Here is a 25,703-nt window from a genome sequence, read left to right on the forward strand (position 1 = left end):
GTATACATCTCTGGTTCACATTGATAAGACCTTTGGTACTTTCAGTGTTTTATCCCAAGCTATCTGCTTTCAGACCAATCCTTTAAATAGATTTCTTATGCAGAATTTTGTTTTAAGTTTCTGAGCAGCCTGCCTACCCTTGAAAGAGATGAATTCCATATTTGCCAAGCAGTTTGTGAGAGACTATGGTTCTTCTGCTTCCCCTTCCCTAAGTTCTTTATTGAAAGATTGCACATTAAGCCCATTTATAATCATAACCAACCCTACAATTAGCAAGCAAAATGCTTGCTTGTCAAAGCCTTTATGAATGCGCTCAATTAAATCGATGAATAGTGTTAATGAACGTATTTTCCCACACACTGAATGCTAAAGCCTGGAGAGTGTATCTGGTTTTTAACGTAAATATTTTAACAGAATGTTTTTATAAGTTGAGGGGATTTGGGGAGGACCGTCTAATTTACAGCCCAAAAACTTAGTGTGAGAATTTGAAGGGATCATCCCAGGCAAGATGATCAAGTGTTATGGTGCAGTATGACATGTGCAAGGTCGATGCCAACAGCCAGCCTCCTCAGGCACTGGCTGGGGCTCTCGTGCTCTGGGAAAGACCACAGCACTGACACCTTCCCTGGACTGGGCCTTCCTGCCGTGTCCACTGGCTCAGACTTGCAGAGCAGAAGGGGTGGGTGGGTGGGAAGCCGCCATTTTTATATTCCCACAGTGCTCTGGATCAGCATTATGCGAGTCCACTTGGGGATTCTCAAAAGTGGGTGAGTGGGTGGCTCACAGGCAGAAGAGCAGTGTCTCCTGGAAATTATTTTACACTTCTAAAAATACCATTATATTTGAGGGAAGGGCTGATAGTATACAGAAAGCCCCAGGTTCATCTTCAGTTAAAACAATCAGTACACAATTTGCAAGGCTTACTCCTTCAACTGAGGAGAGGTACTGCCAGCCTGAGTTGGATAAATAGACTGACCAGCTGCCTAAATAAGCTCACAATGAGCTCCAATTTAGCCCACCCCCTGATGTTGCTTTGTGCTCATTGGTTTCTGCTGACTAATAATAATAATAATAATAATAATAATAATAATAATAATAAATAATTAATAGTTGTTGTTGTTGTTTACACTGCCCATCTGACTGGGGTACCCAAGCCACTCTGGGCAACTTCCAACAAAATTCAGAGGGGGAAAAGACAAAAACAGATATAACATTAAAAGCTTTGTGAAGCAGAACTGCCTTCAGATGGCTACCTATAGATACCCAGGTCAGTTTATATATGGTTGCCTTAACAAATCAACACTCTCTTTGTGACTCTCCATTTCCTTCCTTCCTTCCTTCCTTCCTTCCTTCCTTCCTTCCTTCCTTCCTTCCTTCCTTCCTTCCTCCTTCCTCCCTCCCTCCCTCCCTCTCTCTCTCTCTCTCTCTCTCTCTCTCTCTCACACACACACACACACACACAGAGAGAGAGAGAGAGAGAGAGAGAGAGAGAGAGAGAGAGAGAGAGAGAGAGAATTATTGAGATTTGAGGAAGGAGAATGGTGACCTCTGGCATCTACCGCCTCACACATGCTGCATTATGAAAGGGAGAATGTCTCCTAGACTATAGGGAATTTATCACCTAACACTCAGTGGAAAAAGCAACAGCTACAAACTAACTACCTCTGCATTTTGGAAGCATTAAAATAGAAAAAATAAGTCATATGGTGGTTGCCCCACGCTAATTATGTTTTTTGGCTGAGAATGGTTTCTTCTATTAAGCTGAAAGTGAGACATGCCATGTGATACGCAGTGATCTATCAATCATCCAAATATTTATTATCCTCCATCCACAACTGCATGGCTGTTGTGGTCAATATAAAAGAGCATTCCTTTTTGTCTAAACATTATAAATGGTGTATAGCACAGGTTTTTGCATTTCCAGTGTGTATTTTTCCACAGAATGAGGAATTCTATGGGCCCGTTGTTAAGGATTAATGGTCAGATCACTTCATAAATATAACGCACACTCTTCAGGAACACAACAGCTCTCGCTGAGACTATGATGAGTGTTGATTAGAAAATTTGTGTAGTTGGTTCATTGCTCCAAGCACTAATTAGGCCCGCGTCACTGAACATTCCTATTTAGTTTCTCTATTTTTATTTATTTATTTTGCACAAAAGCCATGTTTTATTTGCAGTGAGTTCTGACAGCGTAAATTGCTACCATGCTGAATTGGTCTATATGGGATAGCGGAATGATGGTAAATCACATTTTAATTCACTGTTCTTGGGGATATGAAAACGTAAGAACATAATTTCCTGCTTTTGGGGATATGAGAAAGTAGGAACACAAGAGGTACCTTACTGATTTAGAACAAAGTGCTATCTACTGCTGCATTCTTCGGCCAAATGAGGCCAGGTAGTTGCTTCTGGGCAGTTCATAAGGGCATGCCAGCAACAGCCATCTACCCCCACCTCACCCCACTAGCAGTTGATATTCAGAATCATGCACTCTGAATAAGTACTTTTGTCTGTCCCGAATCTATTACAAATCAGCCTCTATCAAGTCCCACCCACCCCCAGTCACCTTTTTTAAAATCAGAAAGGGCTTTATATTACAGGCAGCAACCATTTTAGGTGCATCAGATATGTGTGCAACCATATATGCGTGCATTGTGCCAAAGCTGGAAGTGACCAGAAAACATCAGAAAAGTGGCACAAAAAGTTCTCAGCTAAAGAAGTCTGTTTTAGTGATGATTTGTCTTAATTTTGTTTCTGAGATCAACAATTTTACATTTGAATTTTTGCAAGGTCCAGGTCTGAACTTTGTGATTCATTAATTTTGAATTTGTCATTTAACCCTTGAACCCACCTCTTAACACTTCTGTTGTTTGGTTGTGTGCTCCTGCGGGGAAGAGACATACAAAGAATTCCTTCAGGGTTTATCTTTCGTTACTTATGTTTCTATGAAAGCCATGGCACCATGCATGTGCTTCCCAGGAAGTCACCCATCCAGCACTGACCAGAACCAGACATGCTTAGCTTCAGCCGGGTGATGCCCTCAAGTGCCTTCAAAGCACATCTTGCTTCTCTGCAGTCTCCCTCTTCTGCTTCAGTAACTCACCTTTGAACATGTTTATTGTCCAAAGGACCTACCACCTTGTTGTATTGAAAAACATGTTTGTTTTCCATTGCAAACATTGTAGCATTTGCACTCTTGACTATCTCTTGCCTTATTGCCAGCAATACATGTGTTTTGCTGGACTCTTTGCTCCTATTTATTTTCCTCATATTCCAAACATGTCCACTTTTTAAGAGAGAGCATCTCAGTTCCATGCTGGACCTGGACTTTGTATCTTTCTGGCGTTTTCTCCTATGAAATTAAATATTACCACATTGGACTTTCCAGGTAGCTTTCCAGTTACTTGTAGTTTAAATTGCTTAGATAATTTAGAAGCAGGGATTGCAAAAGCAGTTGATAAGAGATGGAAGGACAACTTAAGCTTTCACAATGAATGGAAAAAAATTCGTATTTGATGGACTGGTAGATGTTGGGAGGAGAGTAAACCAAGCCCTGTGCAAACCACTAATACCCCACCCTGCCAGTTATTTAGCTATTCCTTGCATGACTTTTCGCATCACTCTGTGTCCAATGTTGCAGCTTTGGTATGTGTGGCAGCATAGACACAAGCGGGCCAAAATTAATCATATTAATAGCTCTCATTTATTGCACTGGAAGAGACTTACACACCTCCTGAAAAACAGGAGTTAAAATACTTGGGCAAAATCACAATTCCAGACACATAAAAGCGGTATGTATCAGCTTCTGCTTCACAACAAAATGCATTGGAAAATGTAGCTATATGCTGTATACCAAGCTCTACATTTAAAAGATGTTCTTTTTTTATATGTAAGGGCGGGAGTAAGTTATGTATTTATATGCAACCATAGTGCGTTGGTGTTTTTTTGGTGTGTGTGTGTTTTTGCAGGGGGAAGAATGTCTCTTGAAGTTATCAAAACTCCCCTTTATCTCAGGAAGTCTGTTACAGATGCTGTTATCCCTGCCGCATAAGGGCTTGCTTCAAACACTCTGCTTCCCTGTCAGCAGGGCTCATACACTGTATTATAACAAGCCTCCTCCATAACAACTGTTCACAGGCAGCGCTTGTAGCTTTACACGTGCAGCCTGCAAGGTTCCTTGCCAGCATTAGGATGCTTCCGCTTCTGGGTCTCTAATTAGACCTTCTCCCCTACACCAAGAGTCTCTCTCTCTCTCCCCCCTTTTTTCTGGGTGGAGGGTGCCTTAGGGAGGAAGGAACAGGGGCAGGGCTGTGCAAAGGGGGTGAACAGTAGAAAGGACTAGGTCACCTGCATTTCAAAATTAGAAATTTGCTAAACATAGTTAGATAGATAGATATAGATAGATAGAATAAAGGTTCATGCATCTTCCCCTTGGTGTTGGTGGAACAGCAGTGAGTATATTCAGAATATGTTTCATTACTGTTTCAGGTACCTTTTAGCTGCATAATACAAAGTAATATTGTTATAGCAATGTTTTTCAGGCTGACTTGTCAAAGGGATGAAGTATAGTTTGCTTGTACCCAATGAAACAGAAAGACTTGTGTAGTGTTAATGAGTTTCTATAGGAATCTTAGCAGTGGAAAGACAGGGTTTTCTTTCTTGCTAAATTAGCATTGTGCCTCTGAAGTTAGGAGCACAGTGATTTGCCTTATTCTTGTCTGTTGTTTTTCCCCCAATTTAGTTATAAGGAAATTCAGATTGTTTGCATTGCAGTTTAGCAGTTTAGTTTGCTTTATAATTAAGAGTTGTTAATCTGCTAATTATTTATTGGACTTGCTTTTATGAATTCTGCAATGTTTTAGTTACTTTTTTCCTATATATTTTTTATTATTTTATTTCATTCTTTCCACTTGGGGGTTGAAATGTTCCATGAAAACACTTGTGTATGGGCGCGGGGGGGGGGGTCTGGAGTCTGGCAGTCACTCTGGGAGTTCTTAGCCAGGGTCCTTCTCCATGGACCAAGCACTCCTGAGCTTATGGATGGATTGCATCTTTCTGATTTAATTTTGCAGGCAATGCATCTGACTAAAAATTTGAATTTCCTTTTCCACCAGCAATATGACATTTGGGTCAAATGTTCAATAAAAAGAGAAGCAATCCATGAATTCTTTGCATATTTTATTTTTCTTTTTGATTTCCAACTCACACACATCTGGCATATTTTACATCTTTGCAATAAAACATGGTTACAATAGCTTAAGGAATTTATATATCCAAAATATTTCACCATGATCTTGAGATGAAATGAACTTATCTTCCAGATGTTCAATATTCTCCCAATTCTAAGCTACAAACTCAAGATATTGCTTACAGACCAATGATGAATAACTTAATCATTACATTGATTCCCCATGATTTCAGAATTTTATAAATACAAACAACAATGAAGAAGGTATTTAGTGCTAAAACTTACTAATACAAGGTGGAGAACAAATAAGAATCACATCAATAAATAATGATATGTTTCTGGTGCCAGTACAAAGAATCCGTTACCTTGTTTTTATCTTTTTTAAATAAATGACTGCAAGTGAGTGTAAAGTCTGAGAAAATTACATTCCTGTTACATGCCTCATAGCCCTACCGACACAATATGTACATCTATGACAATACAGTCACCAAATATACAAAGAAGAAACATGAAGTAAAGTGTATATACCCCTGGGTGTGTTACTTGATCCGTAGAATGTGCGGCAAATTATCCTGATAGTCATCGTTACAGTATTGTCAGACATGAAGTGCCGTCAACAGAGAATGTGGCTTAATGCGTGACTTTCAGAAGAATGTAAAAGAACAACCCCAATGAAGCTAAGGTCCTTTTTAACCAAGCTTTATTTCCAAGGATATGAAGAGAAAATCTTAATTGCTCTCTCCCTGCAATGTACAGTATGCCAAATGTGATGAATCTAGAAGTCTAGCGCTCTTGCTTTGGTGGGAGTCATTAAGCACGCGAGCATCCTCTCATCTCTCTTCCGTGCTCCTGCCTTTCTATCGCGGTACTAAATTAATAAAGGAAGGATTTTCTCTTCCTCTTGCAACGCAGAAATATGGCAAACAATGGCTTCATATCCAAACGCTTCATGTCATAAGCAAAAACTCCACTTAGAAGGGGGGGGGGTGGCTTGAGATTGAAAAGAGCAAACCATATTCCAGTGGCAATGACAAAACTGCGGCTTGTGCCCCATTTCAACCCTTAAATGCAAGCTGGGCCCTTAGGCAGTTCACTTCAACCTGTGAATGTCGCCGTTTCATCAAGACATTCAGGTTTAAAGTACATGCAAGCTGTAACTCCACAATAAAGTTAAGAAACATTTTTTTGTTCTTTATACAAGGTTTTACTTTTACAAAAGTATCCCTTTAAAGTTAAGATGTGCATCTGATGTACAAAGTATCAAACGTAGTTTATTTTAATCCTTTTAATTATTATTATTTTCAGCTTGAAAAGAGGCTGGAAATGGGAAATGTATGCTAGGTTCATGGCCCCAAACAATGTAACAACCGGACACAAGTTTCCTCAGAATATTCAAAAGTCTCTTGTGACGTGTTCTCCACTAGCTTTTCTCAGTAAACAAAGGTATATGAAATAATTACCAAAACATCTCCTAAGTCATTATAATTTACATGATACAAGCTCATTTCTGCAGCAGCTGGTGTTCGGTTGTGAAAAAACACACAAAGTAAAATGGTTGCTGACTACAATGGACAGCTATTGCTGGGTGTAATGGAATGTACAAGGGAGGTCGATGCAGACTTGTTTTTCCACCAGAGATTATGCCTTTCAGTAGCACTTGTGCTCTCAATTTCGCCTTTGCTTTCAGTTCTTCACTCCGGTTCAATATCTATTCTGATGCTCATAATGCCACCGATTAAAATCTATATTAAAAGCTACAATGCTACCAGAAGCCATGCCAGTAATTAGAGTCCTGAAAGAGAGACAAAGACACAAACTGTACATACTGAATTATTTCTTTAAAAAATGTTCACAGCAGTCAGGTTTTTCCACCCTCAAACTATACTTATGCTGATTCCAAAGATCATAGAATCATATTAGACATACAGTGGTACCTCGGGTTACATACGCTTCAGGTTGCAAACGCTTCAGGTTACAGACTTTGCTAACCCAGAAATAGTACCTCGGGTTAAGAATTTACCTCAGGATGAGAACAGAAATCGTGCTCTGACGGCGTGGCGGCAGCAGGAGGCCCCATTAGCTAAAGTGGTGCTTCAGGTTAAGAACAGTTTCAGGTTAAGAACAGACCTCCAGAACGAATTAAGTACTTAACCCGAGGTACCACTGTACAAGAACAATGATGGAAATGTGATATTCTGCTACTGCATCTAACGTGGTGCATAACACAGATGTATTTCTGGGTAGAAGAAGGAGAGAAGAAGAGTTTGGATTTGATATCCCGCCTTTCACTCCCCTTCAGGAGTCTCAAAGCGGCTAACATTCTCCTTTCCCTTCCCTCCTTTCCCTTCCCTTTCCCTTCCTCCCCCACAACAAACACTCTGTGAGGTGAGTGGGGCTGAGAGACTTCAAAGAAGTGTGACTGGCCCAAAGTCACCCAGCAGCTGCATGTGGAGGAGCGGAGACACGAACCCGGTTCCCCAGATTACGTGACTACCGCTCTTAACCACTACACCACACTGGCTCTGGGAGTGAAATTAGGGATTTTCATTGAGCCATGGCTGCCTCCATCTCCCCTCCGGTGTGGTGCTAATGAGAAACCTGGGTCAATGGAAGCTGAAACCATGCCAACAATGAAACATGCTAGCTAGATTTTCCCTTTTTAAAAATTAAAATTACACATGTATATCCTGCCCTTCTCCAAAGGAAGTACAGTGGGATAGTCCCATGATCATCTTCACAACAACACTGGGAACAAGGCTGGCTCAAAACATTTAGGCATCTGAGGTGAACCACAAAATCTCCCCCTCCCAGAGAAGAAGGGGTGAGTGAAGATCTACATCAGGAACAAGGGGGCTTGGAATCAAACCAACATTACCCAGTGGTTGAACTAGGAATAAAAAGCTGTTGGAGGGGGAAAGGGGCCTACTCAGAATCATGCTGGGCGGGTGCAGAGCTCAGGAGACCCCAGACTGCAGCACTCATCATTTCTCCCCTAGGGTGGGAGGAGACCAGCAGATCCTCTCATTTGTGAAGAGACTGCTATAGAGGCAGCATTGTGGGGGCTACTGAGGAGGCAGCAGATCCGGCCTCCAAGGATCATGCCGCAGCCATCAGTGCTACCGCAGAAGTGGCAGGTGATGCATTCCTTGGAGGCCAGATCTGCCCCTGTGGATCCTGCCACCTGAGGTGGTTGCCTCACCTTGCCCAATGGGTGGGCTGGCCCTGCCGGGGAAGGAAGGTAGAAATAATGAGTTGCTGACACAGTGAGGCATGCTGCTTACCTGAAAGGTGTGGAGGTGGAGCAGGGCAGATGTGAGGTCAAAGCTGTGCAGGTTCACTAACAGAAATGCTGGATTGGCTCTGTCAGTGTCTGCCTGCACATCCATGATCTCACCGCCATCCTGCTGCCACGCCATCCAGGTAAGCAGCAGCGATACCGAGTGGCTCCATGGCATCAGCTGCTCATGAAATTAATGCTTGGCTCTTCTAACGTGCATCATAGCTGAGGAGGGGTTTGAACTCGGAACATCTCAAGGGGGTCCAAGTGTGAGATTCTATCTGGTACGCCACGTTACTATCCACAATCCTGACCGTGGGGGTCACAGCGTTATAGCATTAAACCGATGTTTCACAAGTGTGTAAACTGGCTCTTCACACTCCATTTTGTGTTTGGGTGTAGGGAAAGAAACAAATGCATACAGATTCAGTAGTGGAGAGAGCATGCATATGTAGAATCACTCCAGGGAGGTTCACCTGCCTTCATTATAGACTTTTAGGCACCAGGCGAAAACGTCCCTCTTCAACCAGGCCTTTGACTGATTGCTATTCTACAGCCTTTCAAATGTGTCTGTGGGAAGGGCGGGGTATTGTTTTTCATTATTTACATGTGTTTTTATCTTCTATTTTATTTGTGAACCGCCCTGAGATCTTACAAGGAAGGGCAGTATATAAATTTAATAAATAATAACAATAATCTCCGCCTTTAGAACGTAAGGAAGTAGGAGCCCAGTCGAAAAGGCAGCATGAGGAGTCTCCTGTAATGCAGCAGAATTGAGTAAGAAAATTAGAAGCTGTATTGCTTAATCCAGAAATCGTGGAGAGGTGAATTGTATTGTGCGTTTCAAAGAGAGGCTGAATTACTGGGGGAGACAAATAAAATGTACAAGTTTGAAGAGGCCCACTGCTTCTCTGGAACGTGTCCAGAGGAGGGCAACCAAAATGGTCAAAGGCCTGGAAACGATGCCTTATGAGGAACGGTTAAGGGAGCTGGGCATGTTTAGCCTGGAGAAGAGGAGGTTAAGGAGTGATATGATAGCCATGTTCAAATATATAAAAGGATGTCACATAGAGGAGGTAGAAAGGTTGTTTCTGCTGCTCCAGAGAAGCGGACACAGAGCAATGGATCCAAACTACAAGAAAGAAGATTCCACCTAAACATTAGGAAGAACTTCCTGACAGTAAGAGCTGTTCGACAGTGGAATTTGCTGCCAAGGAGTGTGGTGGAGTCTCCTTCTTTGGAGGTCTTTAAGCAGAGGCTTGACAACCATATGTCAGGAGTGCTCTGATGGTGTTTCCTGCTTGGCAGGGGGTTGGACGCGATGGCCCTTGTGGTCTCTTCCAACTCTATGATTCTATGATTCTCTTGGGTTGCAACTTACCTCTGATCATGAGACAGGTCCATTGCCCTAATGCCAGCATCACAGCCAGGGTAAATGTAGAGCTGCTTGAAGTCACAAGCCTGCCATACTTCCACGACTCCATTATCGCCACCCGTAACCAGGTTCTGCCCATCGCTGCTCAGGAGGATAGCCTACAGATGAGCCAAAATGAGTAGTGACATTAAATGCTGTGTTGACTAACACAAACAGCTTCTGTGAGAGGATATTTCCTTGTCCAGCCTAGGACAGGAGCAAAGAAGGCTTTGCTGGAAGTCACCATGGATCATTTCTGACTTTGCCCTGCAACAAAGGTGCCATCAGTAACACCTCAAGAACTCCCTTTACTCTCTCCGAGGTGTCTGTGATGGATTGGACTCCTCAGGGCCCTGTATTCATGTCTTGGCTCCTAGTCAAGGGAGGACAGATGTCAAGCCATGTAAACTTTTAAAGCACAGACACTTTAAAATCTGTATGTCTAAAACAGATATACAGGAATCATCAAGTGCTCAGTTTTAAAAACAGAGAGTTCACTTCTAGATTGAATTAGAGCCGAGACGTTTTTCCAGTAAATGTGATCCCTAATTTTCCAGTGATCACTAATTTCTCATGAGACTTCTTCAAGCATTACTGTTGTTGTACATCATAATAAGTTCTGAGAGGAAATACTTACCCTGGTTGAGTCGTTGATCTCCATCTGTGCCAAGAGTTTTCCATTAATGCTAAAATTGCTGAACCTGCCTCGTTCATAGTAGATGATACAGTGGCCTTCACTAGATACTGAAATTAAGCGAGGATACAAGCAGTTTTCTGTTCCTTCAAGTGCTCTCAGCAAATCTCCAGTAATTGTGTGCACCAGGCAAGGTCCTTCTGTATATTGACAAATAATACAGAGAGGCACATAATTTAGTTAAATTGTGCCAAATGCATACAGAGATGGCACGTAGTGGTATATAAACAGTGAAAGAATGTGTAGGGGAAACAATGTCTCTGATCTAAAGTGGGGCTTCAGCAAAGTGAAATCGCTTTCAAGTAGTGTGCACGTGTGTGTGTGTGTGTGTGTGTGTGTGTGTGTGTGTGTGTATTTTCACATTCCCATTTCTGAGCAGAACAATCCCAGCCCACAAATCTGCTGGCTGTAAGAGGTTAGGAATCAGGTAGTGGTTCCTTCCGGCCAACAAACAGGAGAAATGCTGCTGGGGAGGTTATATCCAGCACAGAGGTTTCCAATATACCCACAGAAACATCCACCAGTGGTGTTTCTACAGGCAATAGCTGCTAATATAGCTGCCCCCTAATGCTCTAGGGATGAAGTAGATGTGGTTTTGGATATACTTCATTTCCCCAAGAGGCTCCAGGACTTGGCTCATTAGCCATGCAAGTCTGGAGCTGGTCTAGGCAGTTTTCCCACTGGTTACAAATTAGTTGATTAAAAAAAATAGGGGTGGGGAGACACATTGTTTCCCTTACCCTGGTGCCTAATGCAAGCCAGGAGGTTTTTGAAAGTGGTGGATCACCCACCACTTCATTTTCCTACCTCACTTACAATTGTGGTATGAATGATATTTTTCTGAAGCAAGTCAGCGGTCTAAGTCATTGTACCCTGTCCATATTTATCAAACATTTAGTATCTGTACAGCAGGGACACTTTGTAGCTGAAGTTTGGTGCTATCTTAAATAGTTGCGTTTGTGACTCTGAATGCAAGAGAATGACATACTCCTTTTCGTACCCTACTGTGGCAAGAGATTTGTCATTCTGATACAAAAACTGAGATATGCAATGAATAATACATCCTTTCAGCCACATCTTGGATATCATTGTATGAAAATTATCCAGGAAGTAAACTATAACACAGCTTTGTCTTGTTTTTAAGTATACTGTGCAGCAGACTAGCTTCTTTGAGACAAATGGTCGTGTGGTGATAAATTAGTTGGATTTTAAGGTGCCACAGGACTTTTTTTGTCCCTTTGGCATCAACAGAAAAGCACAGCAGCTCTTCTGGAGTCATGCATACAAATTCAATACACAGAATGACTGAGGCATTTTCTTAGATGCACCCATTAAATTCATGATTTGTACACACAGTTTGCAGCATGTGGGCAAACCCATTTACTGCCTTCCTGCCTCTGCTCCTTCCTTCACTCATAAGCATCATTGATACTCAATTTTCCACACCTCAGAAACTATTCCCATCCCTAGGAGTTTTTAAGAATAAAACTTTCCACTTTCATCAGACCAGCTGAAACTATTCACAAACAATTAATTATTGAATTTTCAATTCAGCAGGTAGGATGCTTGCAAACCTGCATGGGCTCATAGCAGCCCATGGCAGCTGAGGGCAGTGGTGGAAGTTTACAAGCAGGCAGGCTGGTGGCAGATGAAGCTCTGCAGAGGATACAGAAATTAAAATATATAGCATGTAGGATAATGAGAGGAGGATGAAATTATACTTATTCTGAGGCAAATCTTACTGATGAGGAAGTTTCAAATTTGTAAGACTAAAATTGACAACTGACCTTTAGCACCACTTATGACAAGTCCCAGTTCGGCACACACCGATACGCAGACGACTTCGTGGTCGTGACCAGTCAGAACGGCTCTGGGAGCAGGATAATCACCTAAAACGGATCACACACAAAAAGGTAAGACATCTCATGTAAAATATAATTCATCAGCAACAAATCAGATTCAAACTGGCTTTGTAACTTTTTATCTTTCGTTGAACCCCTGTTTCTCCACCGATTGGCTCACTCTTTGTTGGGCTTGAGCTAAGAGTTCATAATGTTCATTTCTATATTCTCAGAAGCAACATAAAAACAGTAGGCTTTGTAATACCTTCTGGGGGAAGGATCTCTCTGGTATTAACCTGTATAGTCAAGAATATTAAGAACTTTGGGGCAAAACTAGAGATGGCCAGATCTGTCCATTTCAGTTTCTTTTCCCAGTCCTGAGTTCAGTTCCTCACATTTCCACATCAGTTTGCAAAACAATTTTTCATAGAATTTCATAGACTCACACAACGATAGAATTGTAGAGTTGGAAGGGACCACAAGGGTTATCTAGTCCAGGAATCTTTTGCCCTGCCTGGAGCTAGAACCTATGACTGCGAGATTATGAATCTTGTGTTCTGCCAACTGAGCCATTTTATGCACCTTTGTATATAATTTTGCCTAACACACACACTTTTGCAAAGCAATTTCTTAATCTACATTCCCCCAATCTATGCTTTTTAATGCACACTTTACATGCATTTTCATAGACATTCCTTGGCTGGAGAACTGAATCGCAAAATTCAGAGAAATGTGAAATTTGAAGTATAGCTGTGTTTCAGTTTCTGTATTGTTTCAGGAAGTGGTAGATTCACCTTCAAGTGCAAACTGAACTGAATTTCTCCTACATCTCTGGGCAAGACTAACATTTCCTTCTTGCTTTCCTTCCTAAGATTGGATTAGACATTACAATCCCTGCCAAGGTGAGTTGTTATAGTCTTCTCCATGAGAACTCACTTGCAGTGAGGAAACAATGAGAGAGTTCCTTGGGTAATGGCCAGCAGTGGCCAGCTGCTATATTCTTAGAAGCTGGAAGAGAGGTTTTGAATTTTGATACTGGTTAGTAACTATATTTCTTTTGTTCTTATATTATGCTTCTTCATGAAGCAAAAAACTAACTAACTAACTAACTAACTAAGTATAAGCACGTATAAGACATGTGGTGTGTTCTAATATTTTAAAGTCCAGCCATGAGATTTAGAAATGTAAGCATGGTTTGAAAATAAGGTTTTAAAATAAATATTGGATTGCAATGTACATTCATATGACACTAGGACCAGAGCTTTTAGGGAAACACCTTTTTTAAATAAAATAAAAAAATCACAATAAAATGCTAGGTACTATAATTTGCACAAAAAATAAAAAGAATAGATTGAAAAGAATTATTTTAGTGGCACAGTCAACACACTTATATTTATGATGCAGGCAGGATTAGTCTGCAAGACTTTGCCACTCCAAGCAACTGCAATTTTCCAGAGGATGGATATAAGATCACTTGCAACAGGGCACACCTGTTATTTTGCTCAATATATTGGTGTGACCACTTGTGTCCCATGTGCTGTCTAGCCAGGCTGCGTAATTATGGATGGTGCCTACCTTGGTTTCACAGCACCTTGGCTGGTGCTTATTTAGTGCTATTTAGTCACTTATAGACTGCCTTTCACTGTGAAAACAAGGCAATTTGCAAAATAAAACCAGTTTTATAAATAACAATAAAACATAAGCCAGAATATTCAGAGTTCAGTAATGAAAATAGAAAGGAAATTCTGTTCACATTTGTGTGTGTGTGTTTCACATTCTTGCTTACTTAATGTCTACAGGAATACGTTGGCAGTAATATTATGAAGGGTCAAATTACTATGAAAACCATGAAAGCTTTTGGCCAAGATGTGGGTCAGGCTCTGTCAAATGTTCCCAAACTGGAATAACTGTGTTGGGTTTTCCTGCTTTCTATTAAACTTTGTCATGTGTGGGTTTCTTGGCTCAGTCTAGCCTCTTGTTCAAAGGTCCCATAGGGTGTGGACTGATCTTTCAAGGCTTTGGAATATGGACAATCTTGCTTCAATGAATAGCCAAAGGGCAGGATCCTTTCAAAATGGGTCAGTTTTGACATTAGGTCAATAGGTGACTTGGGAGGGACTCCTCATGTTAGTACTCCACCTGCATGAGCAGTATAACATTAAAGTTATGCACTCAGTTGAAAGGTCAGCTCTTCTGTGAACCCACCACATCCACATGCTACAGTTTGATCAGGTCTCCCGCTGTCCTCCCATTTCTCTTGATACCGGAGAACCTCAGCTTTGTACCTTTTGAATATGTTATTTGGGTCATGATTGCAATTAGCATGCTCTATTTGGTTATGTAAATAGCAGACTCAAGGAAGCTTGAACAGCCTAGGGCCATGGGGATAGAAGGGAGAAATTACCTCTCTCCCCCCCCCCCTTGACAAGTCTCCCATTTTTGAAGCTGCTATTTGCATTTCAGTGGAAGCTTCCACTGAGATCAAAAGAGCCTTCTCTTGAAATGTAAATAGGAACTTCAGAGAAGCCCTTTTTTGTAAAACCATGCAGGAGAGAAAGAGTTAAACCTTCTCTGCCCACCTCTTCATAATCCTAAGGTTGTTTATGCATCCCCACAGCTGTTACTTACACAACAATAACAACTGTTCTAGTTACAGGTAGGTAGCCATGTTGGTCTGCCGTAGTTGAAACAAAACAAAAATAAAAAAAATCCTTCCAGTAGCACCTTAGCACACAAAAGCTCATACCAATAACAAACTTAGTTGGTCTCTAAGGTGCTACTGGAAGGAATTTTTTTATTTTGTTTCAACAAAAACTGCATGTTAATTGCACATGCACAATGTCATGTGGTATCTAGTTTGCTGTTTGATCCATGCTTTAGAGTTGATTTAAATGTACATTAATTGATGTGCAGAAAGAAATTATGATTTTTGAAGTACTGTACACTAAAGACATAGGAGAGAGTGTAAAGGAATCATATCTAAAAACATGATTACTGATACTATGCCGCTCCCACACTGCCCCCTGACAGCTTTCCAGTCATATATTAATTGTAAGCGTAATTCTGAAAATGGCCACTTTCAATGTGTTCCTATGTGCACTTTGGGAAACATTCTGGGTGGTATTCAACTAAGTTTTACTCAGAATAAACCCATTAAAATTAATGAACATGGCTAAGTTACAGCCATTAATAAAAATAGGTCTACTCTGAGTAAATCTTAGTTCAACACCACCTCCCAGGTTGAAAAAAACCAAAATCCTAAGATTTCTCCACATGTGTAATAAATGCACCCATAGCTGACATCACTTGCACAACAGGATTAAGTTTGCAAGGGGAAGCATACATTTGGAATTTCTTAAGTCTTAATGTATCACTTTTCAAGCAAAAAAAGAGTTGTTTAGAAACAGGTTTTGTTGTATGTCTCAGATTATCCACCACTTGCAATAAATTAAACTCAGTCCAAACCTCCGTTTCAAAATAAACAGATACATATTTGCAATGGAGAACAAAGACCCATATGCGCGTAGAAAAGAGCCAGGGAAGAACAAGGTTATTACAGAATTTGGGGTGTACAGGGAGACGATAAGGAAAAGTGAGAGCAGTTTCGCTGTTGTGAAACAGTATTCCGGACTGGCACCAGCGTTGTCTGAAAGGATTGTGTGTGTGCGTGACAGTGAAAATGAGAAGGAAGCTAGGAAAGACTTTGCAATACATCTGTTCTGTGTCTCTGGGCAGGATGTGCAAGGTTTTGATAGGAAGGGGCCGTTTCTGTGGTTTACTGCATGTTTTGTTGACTCTGTATTGCTAGCATAAGGGAGATGGAGGTGAAAAATAGAAATTATGTAAAGGAATGATGCGATCCTCTGAAAGATGTTTGCATCCTTTCACCTTTCCTGACACAACAGCCCGTTACAGGGAACGACTACAATGAATGACTGCAATTTTTAAAAGTCTAGTGGCATTTGTGCATATGCTACGTGAAGCATTTGATTAGAGATGGGCAACTTGTTCAGCACAAAGAGTCATATAGGAAACACATCAGGAGACAAAGAGTCTCGGCTCAATTGCATATTTCAGAAAGATGCTAAACTACAGCTGGCAGAGGGCTTGAACTTATTCTACAATATTCTTATTTTGAAATTGCTATTCTCAAATGTGAATTACTTGAGTTGGCCCTTGAAAAACCTTGAGAGTTTTTTTGACAGTTGAAAGGAAAGCAAAGAAAGGCAAACCAGCCTATTATCTCTATTATGCATGATTCTGGAATACCAAACACACAGTTCTCACTGAAGCTGCAGGTTATCTATAATTAAATTGAATCTGTACTGTGATCCACTTCATTTGCCAAGGCAAGAGCCCACGAGGACCAATATGGTCCTTGAAAACAATTTTTTAAAGAAATCCTAGCTATACTATGCTTTCCAAAGCCTTTAGAATCAATCATAGCTTTGCAATAACAGTGAGTATCATTTCACCCTTTAGGGACAAATGAAAGAAAATACAGTTTTAATCAGAGATATATTCTTCCAACAAAGCCACTGTGTGGGGGAGGAAATCTCACCCCACATTACATTTCACTGCAAAAGGCAGAATGTCATGGACCTTAGCAATCATTCACAATCCAGTAAAATATTCTGTCACCAGCACATCACCACTGATAGATGCAGCGAGAGGTTAAAGGCTGTGGCACCAGGGGAGCTGCAGGTGAAACTTGACCACTGTGAATTGAAACAGCATCACTTTGAACTCACAGTAATTTCCCCAACGTGGCACCTCTGTATCTGCAGTAGAATCACTTCAGGGCAAAATGATAAAATATACGAGACCAAGCTACCGAAACAGTTCCCTCAATGTAGTTTAAAATAAGACACTTGCTTTTGTTCTCCACAATGGACATAATATGTGATTTGATTTCTATGGAAGACCGAATGTCTTCCAATTCTAAACAGATAAATATTATTAATCTTTTTTTTTATTCTGAGATGTGCTCGTTTCCTTGCAACCTAATATTTCAGGAGCAATGGAAACCTCTCTCTCTCCTGCCACAACCCAGTTTTAGAAAGCACAGCAGCACGCTGCCAAAAGTACAATGGGAACAGTTGTTTTAAAAAGCAGGAGCCATCAAAGCATCTCATCCTTGGCAGAACAGTTTTCTTATCTGAAGGAAATCAAGAGCACTGAAAACTAAGCATTTCTACAATCACCTATAGACCAGGTAGCAGCAACAAAAGATCCCGAGGATCAAATCCCAGGGAAGAAGCACTGTTCCTTACTTTTCTCTACAACAACCTACCTGTGGGTAAGCAGCCTAGCTAACCAGCAGGCCTGACATTGCTATTCCTATTCTAGTCCAGGAAAGTGAAGGCTCGGACACATGAAAGCACTTTAAAAATGCAGCATATACCAAACAGGTGTGTGTTCCTGGCTCCCTCCATTCCCCATGTTTCTTCTGCTCCACTGCTTCCCACACATGCAGAATGGGAAGACCCATTCCAATTCCCTGTGCTGTTTTTTTGGGAGGAGAGGGAGGTCACAGCAGGATTTGCTGCTGCCGCCACCACCTCTCCTCTAGGAATCTCTTTCCTATTTTCATTGTGAGTGATGGGCTGGAAGAGAAGGTATTCTGACAAGAAATCCAACAATGAACGCTGGGAATGCCATCTTGTGCCTTGTTACAAGCCATGGCCTGAAGTGGGTTCACACCTGCCCTATGACTATTTCTTGGGCTCTGATAGGAACCTCCCTTAGGCCCTGGGGAGTTCATTTCTGTGTTCCTGCTCTTGATAAGCAGCTGAAAGGTTGCACCAAACCTGGGGTTGCATCTGTCCCTCAATAGACAGGAAATAAGGCATAGAAAATTCACATGGCTATATTTTTGTGGGAGGAAATGGTGAAATACAAGGGGCTGACTGCAAACACAGATATGTGAGTCTGTGTGACCTTTTTTATTAAGCAATCAAAAGTCATTTTACCCGAGTTGGCCTAACACAGTTTCAATGTGATTTTGAAGAAACTACACTGCAAACAACAGATCTGAGTGTGCAAACAAAGCCTGCTGTACTAGCCACCTCTCAAATAACATAAAGTCAGAAGAAATAAAATGTACAAATACAGGGGATGTTTTAAGTCTAATGATCCTCTCTCCTTCCAATTTATTTAGAGAGTCTTTTAGATTTGAAATATTTACTTACAAGTGACTTAAAATACCTTGAAAAGTGTTATTCAAAAAAATCAATGTTGCTCTCTCCCTGGAATTCTTTATAGACACATTTAGTATTTCCAATGCACCGGGCTGTTTACTACAGTCGTTTATTGAAGTACTGAACTTTCCCTTTAAGCATATGTAAAATGTGTCAAGTGATACAAAATGCACTTCAGTGTCTTTAAGGGATATTTCCTATAATTGGTCCACAAACTGAGCTTTGGGCTGGTTGACACAACACGCTCATAGTGCTCAATGCAAACACGGCCAGGGAAAGCAACGTTAACTAACACCTCTGGTGACTATCTGGTATGTAATGAGAAATGTCAAGTCCCAAGATCAATGAAGTTTCAGACTCTGGGGACACAACAGGAATAGCATTGATCCTTTTAAAGAAACCAGTCAAAGGCTGAACGCAATATATTGCACAGATAGGCTCAAGAGGATAAGCGGCCAAGTCCAGCATACCTACATGACAAAAAATTCAATCAGCTCTTAGCACAAGCTGCTGGCTCCATTCTCCTTCTTTTCATGCAAGGAGAAGGTTCCAATTAAAGTGTGCAAATTAATTTTTATCACTTCCAAATTAGTTTCTGAATTTGTGTCGGTTTCAGAAGAAAACATCTGTCCTTCACTTTCGTTGTTGCAATTTCAGCTATTTGGGTATTTGCTAAAAGATTCAGATTTTCCCCTCAACCTTTGTTTTTTGTTTTTAAATGTTTGTGTGTCTGTATGATATAGCAAGTCATCTATTTAGTGCAGGATAGAGATGCAAATGAAACGATGCAAATTCATAGTCAGAATTAGATTCACCAAGTTATGGAAATGGTTTAGGTGGAACAGTTTAGTAAATGGTATAATAAACACCTGTTTTCTCTAACTATTACTTTGCATAGCCTGATCCAAAATAGTATCTGGCACAGTGATCCAGGATATCAGCACTTCACATGCCCCAACTTTTACAGGCAGTGGTAAAGGTACAGGGACCCCTGACCATTAGGTCCAGTCGTGACCGACTCTGGGGTTGCGGCACTCAGCTCACTTTATTGGCCGTGGGAGCCGGCGTACAGCTTTTGGGTCATGTGGCCAGCATGGCTAATCCACTTCTGGTGAACCAAAGCAGCGCACGGAAACGCCGTTTACCTTCCCGCCGGAGCAGTACCTATTTATCTACTTGCACTTTGACATGCTTTTGAACTGCTAGGTTGGCAGGAGCAGGGACCGAGCAACAGGAGCTCACCCGGTCGCGGGGATTCGAACCGCTGACCTTCTGATTGGCAAGTCCTAGGCTCTGTGGTTTAACCCACAGCGCCACCCGGGTCCCTTACAGGCAGTGGACCCTACTCCAAATACTGTACCCTCCTATCATGAAACCTCAAACTGCAGTCTGCACACAAGGGCAAAAATGAATGGGACTGGGGCATGGGAGGTGCTGAGAATCTATACAGAGCAGCATGTTACAATAGTTCAATGCTGTAACAGATTTGCCAGTCCTATTGTGGCAAAAGCCAATACAGATTCCTAGTTGCCTAAATAGCTTGCAGTTTCCACGGAGGCCCAACTCCCTCCATGTGCTACACAGTCCAGAGAATCAAATTTGTTACTTTAAAAAATGTAAACTCTTTTCTGCTGGAAATTTTCAAATGTAAGAAGCTTTCAGGGGTTCCAGCTCCAGGGAGCCAAGCCCTCCCCACCATATTTTTGCGTAGGAGCCAGCCCCACAATGTCCACAAACTGTGGAGGTGAAGCATGGAGCTGATCGCAACACAACTCCAGTGGGCTGCTCCTTCCCCTCCTCCTTCTGCTGTGGCCCTCCAAAGGTTTGAAACAGCCTTCTGCCGGTGGTGGTGCCAAGAGGAGAAGCTGCCAGCCATGAAGCCGCTGGGTTGTTGTTGTTGCTGGTTGTTACGCTCATTAACTGGCACATGCTAATACCCCTCACGGTGCAATTCCATATATGTCTCTTCAGAAGGGTTCAGTGGGGCTTGTCCCAGTCCCAGGTAAGTATTGTGCATAGGATTGCCTCCACAGTCTCATGAATTGCAGAAGAACTAGCAATGGGGCATCTTAACAATGTATATGCCACTAATTTAGTTTCTCTTTTAGAAATGATCATAACCAAAATATGGAGGTGAAGCATGTGTCATGTGTACATGCACATGTATATAAAATTTCAAAATACAGGTTTACAAGTGCTGATTTACCAAAATAAGGAAAGGAGAGACCCTCCTTTATATGATTTTCTGAAACAACTGAAGTTCCTTTTAGTAATTGGATGCACTGAAGCTGAAATTGATAATTAACTGTCTTTCAGCTTAAAGGATCATTAGAAAGTCAAGCACCTAGCCCACATAATTACTGTAACCTGACATTTTTCTTTTGAATTCCTTACCTCCTTATGCTCTGTGATATAAAATATCTTATCTGTGTCTCCAGATGACAGCTTTTGAGAAACTAATCCTTTTCTGAAAATATCATCTGCATCTTCCTAGAGATTCATTTTAAAGATGTTAACTAATTGGATTTAACCTACACTGTACATCTCACTTTCATTTTTCTTACAAGATAAGCCCTAATCTCCTGGCAGTAAATGTACAGGAACTGTAAATGTTACAAAGAAATATTTCTTAATATAACTGCTCTGTTGACTTAACACTGTGTTGCCCAGTTTAAATATAAGATCTGGGGGTGGCCATACTGCCATCACAAGTGGTGGATACATCCACTAGTAAAATAAGTGGGGAAATCCAGTGAATTTACAGTCATAGGTCAACAATGACAGTATCAAGGAAGTATGATGGAATTAGTTGGGTAGCACTACAATCTTCATGAAATATCAACAGATCACCTTGCTGGTCCTGTGGCATGGCAGATGAGGAGCGCCATATATATTGTTCCTGCACTTGTGGCCAGATGTTTTGGACTACAATTCCCATCTGCTACAGCCAACATGGCCAATAATCAGGGATCATGGGAGGTGTAGTCCAACAATATCTGGAGAGCACCAGCTCTAGAGAGAAGTGCTGGATTACCAAATACAAAGAGTAGCACCAGTCTATGGGCTGCAAATCTTTTAGGGGCCCTGTGACAAAGGTTAAAATATATTGATTTGATCTTGAAATAAAATTACAATCAATGTGATCCCACTCGAGTGTGTGCATGAGGGGGACCCCAAGATTTTGACTGCCTAGGGGCCTCCACAGGGTTTAATTTGGCACTGCTGGAGAGATCATGATGGCTGAGGTAGTAAACACTGAGGGGGTGGGGGGTGGGAATAGAACAAAGCCACAACAGGAAGAAGAGGAACAGTCCATGTATTTTCAACAAACCCCTGCAAATAAGTAACATTTATTGTTGGATTTTGCCTGTAAAGTCAAGTGGATGACTCAAATATTTAATTTTACATATATGTGTGTGAATATATATATATATATATATATATATATATATATATATATATATATATATATATATATATATATAAAGGTTATAAGAAATTCAGCAAAATACAAAGCTATATGACTTATACTTGGGGACAATTTGAAAAGGCTACTTAAAATATCATTTAGGCTCTATAACTGCTTGCTCTGTTCTTCCCAAAGTGGCAAGCTACCTGGTATTATGCATATTATTTTTCCTATTTGATTTTTAACTTTTTAGCAAACATGTAGCCCACAATTTATGATTACTATAAAACAGTGCTTACAGAATGCGTATAAAGTTTTACTGTCCTTCTAAATGTAAAAATTGATGATTAAGGCAAACACTACATACATGCATACATAAACTACAGAAATTTATGAACTTACTGCTATTTGGATTGTCACCAATGATATGATGTCGGCCACTCCAGTACCACAGCAGTAATGTAGCATCACGAGAGCCAGAGACTATGTAGCAGTCTCCGCCGATATAAGATTCTGATCTTGCAAGGCAAGTGACTACATCCCAGTGGCCAAACACAATCTGAGTTAGCTTGCCTACAACAAAGAAATGCTGTGTTACTGATGTTTTTGTTTTAGAGCATTACAAATAGAAATGCAAAGAACTGTAATGCAAGGCCTACCTGTTTCTGTGGAATAAACTCGAAAGCTCTTGTCCCAGAAACCACAGATAAGAATGTAGCGATTATCGGCTGTGACCACAAAACAATGAGCATTGATCTGAATGCTTTGATCCACAAGATCTGTGATTTGTCGTTTGTTCACACCAGAATTGTTAGCTGCCGAAAAAGAAAAAGCAATTTCACCATTTAATTTTGGGAAGATGGACTTAATGGTAACATGGTTATCCCAAGCTTTTAGAAATCTGAAACTAATAGAAGTAGAAAGATACATCATAAAACTGGGAAGACAAAATGGCCATAAACTCACAACCAACCTCACAACCTAGAAAAGATTAACATGCCTTCAGACCAAATAGTTCCTGATGATGCATGTCTCAGGCTCCAAGGAAGGCAAAAAGACTTCTAGGGCTACTGATCAATCTGTCTCAGAGGAAATTGCTTCCTTATCTCAAAACCCACCCTTAGTTTATTTCGAAAATTCCCCTCTGAGCTACCCCAACCTCTTGTCTCCAGGGCTGGAATCATATGACAGCTAAGTTTATAGTGGCTAATTTAAAGCATTCTGCAGGCAATTCTAACCATATGAAGGTTTGTCCATTTGTAGTCCTTGGCCAAGTGGTAAACATGGAAGCTGAGGGCATCATAATGACTGGCTCACTGCATGACCATAGGGAGAAAAAAATGATTGTCTTTCCTTCAGGTTAGAACCAGAACCTGGTTTATGTATCCACTATGGGGTAAACAATTCTGTGATTCCACCCCAAATGTGGTAGGTTTTGATTTCCAGATGAAGTGGATTGCTTTGTAGAATGCAAACATGTTTTTCCATTTCCATTTCCAGCTCATACTGCAATACAGTTTCCCCACCCCAGCCCATCAATCCCTCTAGTGAATTATCCTAAGGTAAAACACCAAGGAAACATGTGAGTCTTTATTGTTGGGTCAGATCTGTGCAACTTGGTTCATAAGCTGTGGGAGTAGGGTGATGACTGAGAAAGATTGCTTCATTGATCTGTTGCACATTGTATCTTGCTGACTGGAGAGGTTTCTTCACTGACACCTACATACCTATACCAGGGGGAACCAACTCAAGCAGTTTACATTTTAGATTTGGTTTGTTTATATGGTCCATTGCCCCTGCCCCCTCGTATTAGTTGCATATCTTGCCTTAGCTTTAATAAGATTAAATACTAGCAATCAGAATGCAGCATGAAAAAGTTGCTTCCTGCCTCACTGCTATTGTGCACACTTCAATTCAAATAAAAAGTAGTTTGATTGTCACTACTTATGGCCAGAGTGACTTTCATCTGCATAACAAGTAACACCCGCTGCTGTGCCAATCTAAAACCACCATCAATTCACTAGGGTAGTGTAACACCTTTAACATAAATTGATGCAATTATTAATTTCAATTATCAATTATTGTGCCCCATCCTATAAACGTTTTGCCAATTTCACAAATGTGAAATTGTTCATCTTCCAACAAAATTAGGCAGCTTTGTGGATTACACCAAGTTATTCAGGATGATAAAATCTCAGCAAACTGTACTGTTTTCTCAAACAGGGTGCATAACCAACAAATCAGATTTGACGCATACTGGAACAAACAAACAAGAAATAAATTCTAACTTCAAGTGCACATAGTTAAGATCTGAAATGGCTATGCCAACCAGAAAAGAGTTCTTGGGCTTATGGCAGCTCAATGAAAATGTCATTTCAGTATGCAGCAAAACAGATGGGCCACAGATTTAGGGCAGCCTTCTTCACACAATGCATAATTAATTTGCAGAGCACACAATGCAGTGATGGCTACTACATTTGATAGATTTAAAGAGGGAATTTAACAGATTCATGGATGATAGGACTATCACTGACCACTAAAGGGACAGGTATATGGAACTTGCATAGACACTTCTGACACCAGTTGCTAGAGGCAAAGAAGCAGGGATAGCTGTTATTTCTTTGATATTAAAAACGGGAGTGTTTTTCATTCTTTAAAGCCAGGGGTGGACAGTAATTGCTGTCAGCAACAAAGGACGCTTCCTTATACTGAGACAAACCACTGGTCCATCTAGCATAGAATTGCCTGCTCTGACTGGCAGCAGATCTGCAGGGTTTCAAGCAGTAGCTTTTCCTAGAGAAAGGAGGAATTGAACTAGGGACCTTCTGCATGCAAGGCAAATGCTATATGGTCCTTCCCTCCTCCCTGAAGTCTTCTAATTCATTATGAAGCGCATTCAATATGTTTTGAACACATCACGTTCTAATAAACAGATACTTTATATTCTGACATACCAATCAATGGGTCCATTTCGATGGGAAGATGATGAGCTTGATCCAAAGAATATCCTGGGGCTCCCCTGAGGCCTACATAGTAAAGGAGAGAAAAAAGCCAGTGAGGACTGTGCAAGTGTTATTTCACTTCACTTTAATGGGTCTGCACTGCAGGGTGATCATGTTCCTATTTTTTACCTCTTCAGGTTAAAAAGATGTTGTCCTACTTTGAACAGCAAGAAATCAAGGGAAGATGCACAAATATTTCAAAGTAGAAAAATGGACACCATTTTGCACTACCTTCTGGTCCTGAGCCCACTATGGCCTCCTGGTTTCTTACTTGTTCCTGAAATGTTCCACTTTTCCTTAGGACATCCCTATTTTCATTGTTGGAAGGTATGGAGTTATCTGACCCTCAAGCCGTCTGCATGCAATCCTATATAGGGAAGGTTTTTTTTTAATGCTTAATGCTTTATTATTATTATTATTATTTTATATATATTGGAAGCTGCCCAGAGTGTCTGGGGCAACCCAGTAAGACGTGTGGGGTATAAATATTAAAATTATCATTATGAAATGGGATTGCCTATTATTCAACCAGTTTCGCTTCTCCAAATCTTCTTACAGATCTCCCTCAGTCCCCGTCGGACCTCTGTTCCTGCTCTCTTAGTCCCACTTCCTCAATAAACTTTACCTCAACTCGCATTTTCAACATCATAATGTCAATGCGAAGGAATAAGGCCC

General features: G+C 40.9%; 1 protein-coding gene and 2 long non-coding RNA genes across 6 annotated transcripts in view; 2 read left to right on the forward strand and 1 right to left on the reverse strand.

Annotated features, from left to right (window-relative positions):
- Positions 1–25,703, forward strand: part of LOC308589139 — a 79,451-nt gene that overhangs the window by 38,445 nt on the left and 15,303 nt on the right. Inside the window, exon 4 of one of the 2 annotated variants that reach the window (XR_014009081.1) lies at positions 7,895–9,454. The exons of the other annotated variant lie outside the window; for it this stretch is intronic. This is a non-coding gene — a long non-coding RNA (uncharacterized lncRNA). Of the gene's footprint in view, positions 1–7,894; positions 9,455–25,703 lie in introns of those variants that run through there. 2 annotated transcript variants of the gene reach the window in all.
- NBEA (neurobeachin) overlaps positions 5,169–25,703 on the reverse strand; it is a 366,730-nt gene continuing 346,195 nt past the window's right edge. For all 3 annotated transcript variants that reach the window (XM_081197851.1, XM_081197850.1, XM_081197849.1), the window contains 7 exons: positions 24,981–25,052; positions 22,686–22,841; positions 22,429–22,599; positions 12,364–12,465; positions 10,520–10,716; positions 9,850–10,001; positions 5,169–6,983 (listed from right to left, as the gene is read on the reverse strand). In XM_081197851.1, coding sequence (XP_081053977.1) covers positions 6,893–6,983; positions 9,850–10,001; positions 10,520–10,716; positions 12,364–12,465; positions 22,429–22,599; positions 22,686–22,841; positions 24,981–25,052 — 941 coding nt within the window. In that variant the 3' untranslated portion in view covers positions 5,169–6,892. The remainder of the gene's footprint in view (positions 6,984–9,849; positions 10,002–10,519; positions 10,717–12,363; positions 12,466–22,428; positions 22,600–22,685; positions 22,842–24,980; positions 25,053–25,703) is intronic.
- Positions 12,387–25,549, forward strand: LOC308589162. Its single transcript, XR_014009115.1, has 4 exons — positions 12,387–12,489; positions 13,290–13,319; positions 23,527–23,608; positions 25,166–25,549. It is a non-coding gene; the product is annotated as an uncharacterized lncRNA (long non-coding RNA).

This window comes from Podarcis bocagei, assembly GCF_964188305.1.
Source record: "Podarcis bocagei genome assembly, chromosome: 6".
NCBI lineage: Eukaryota > Metazoa > Chordata > Lepidosauria > Squamata > Lacertidae > Podarcis > Podarcis bocagei.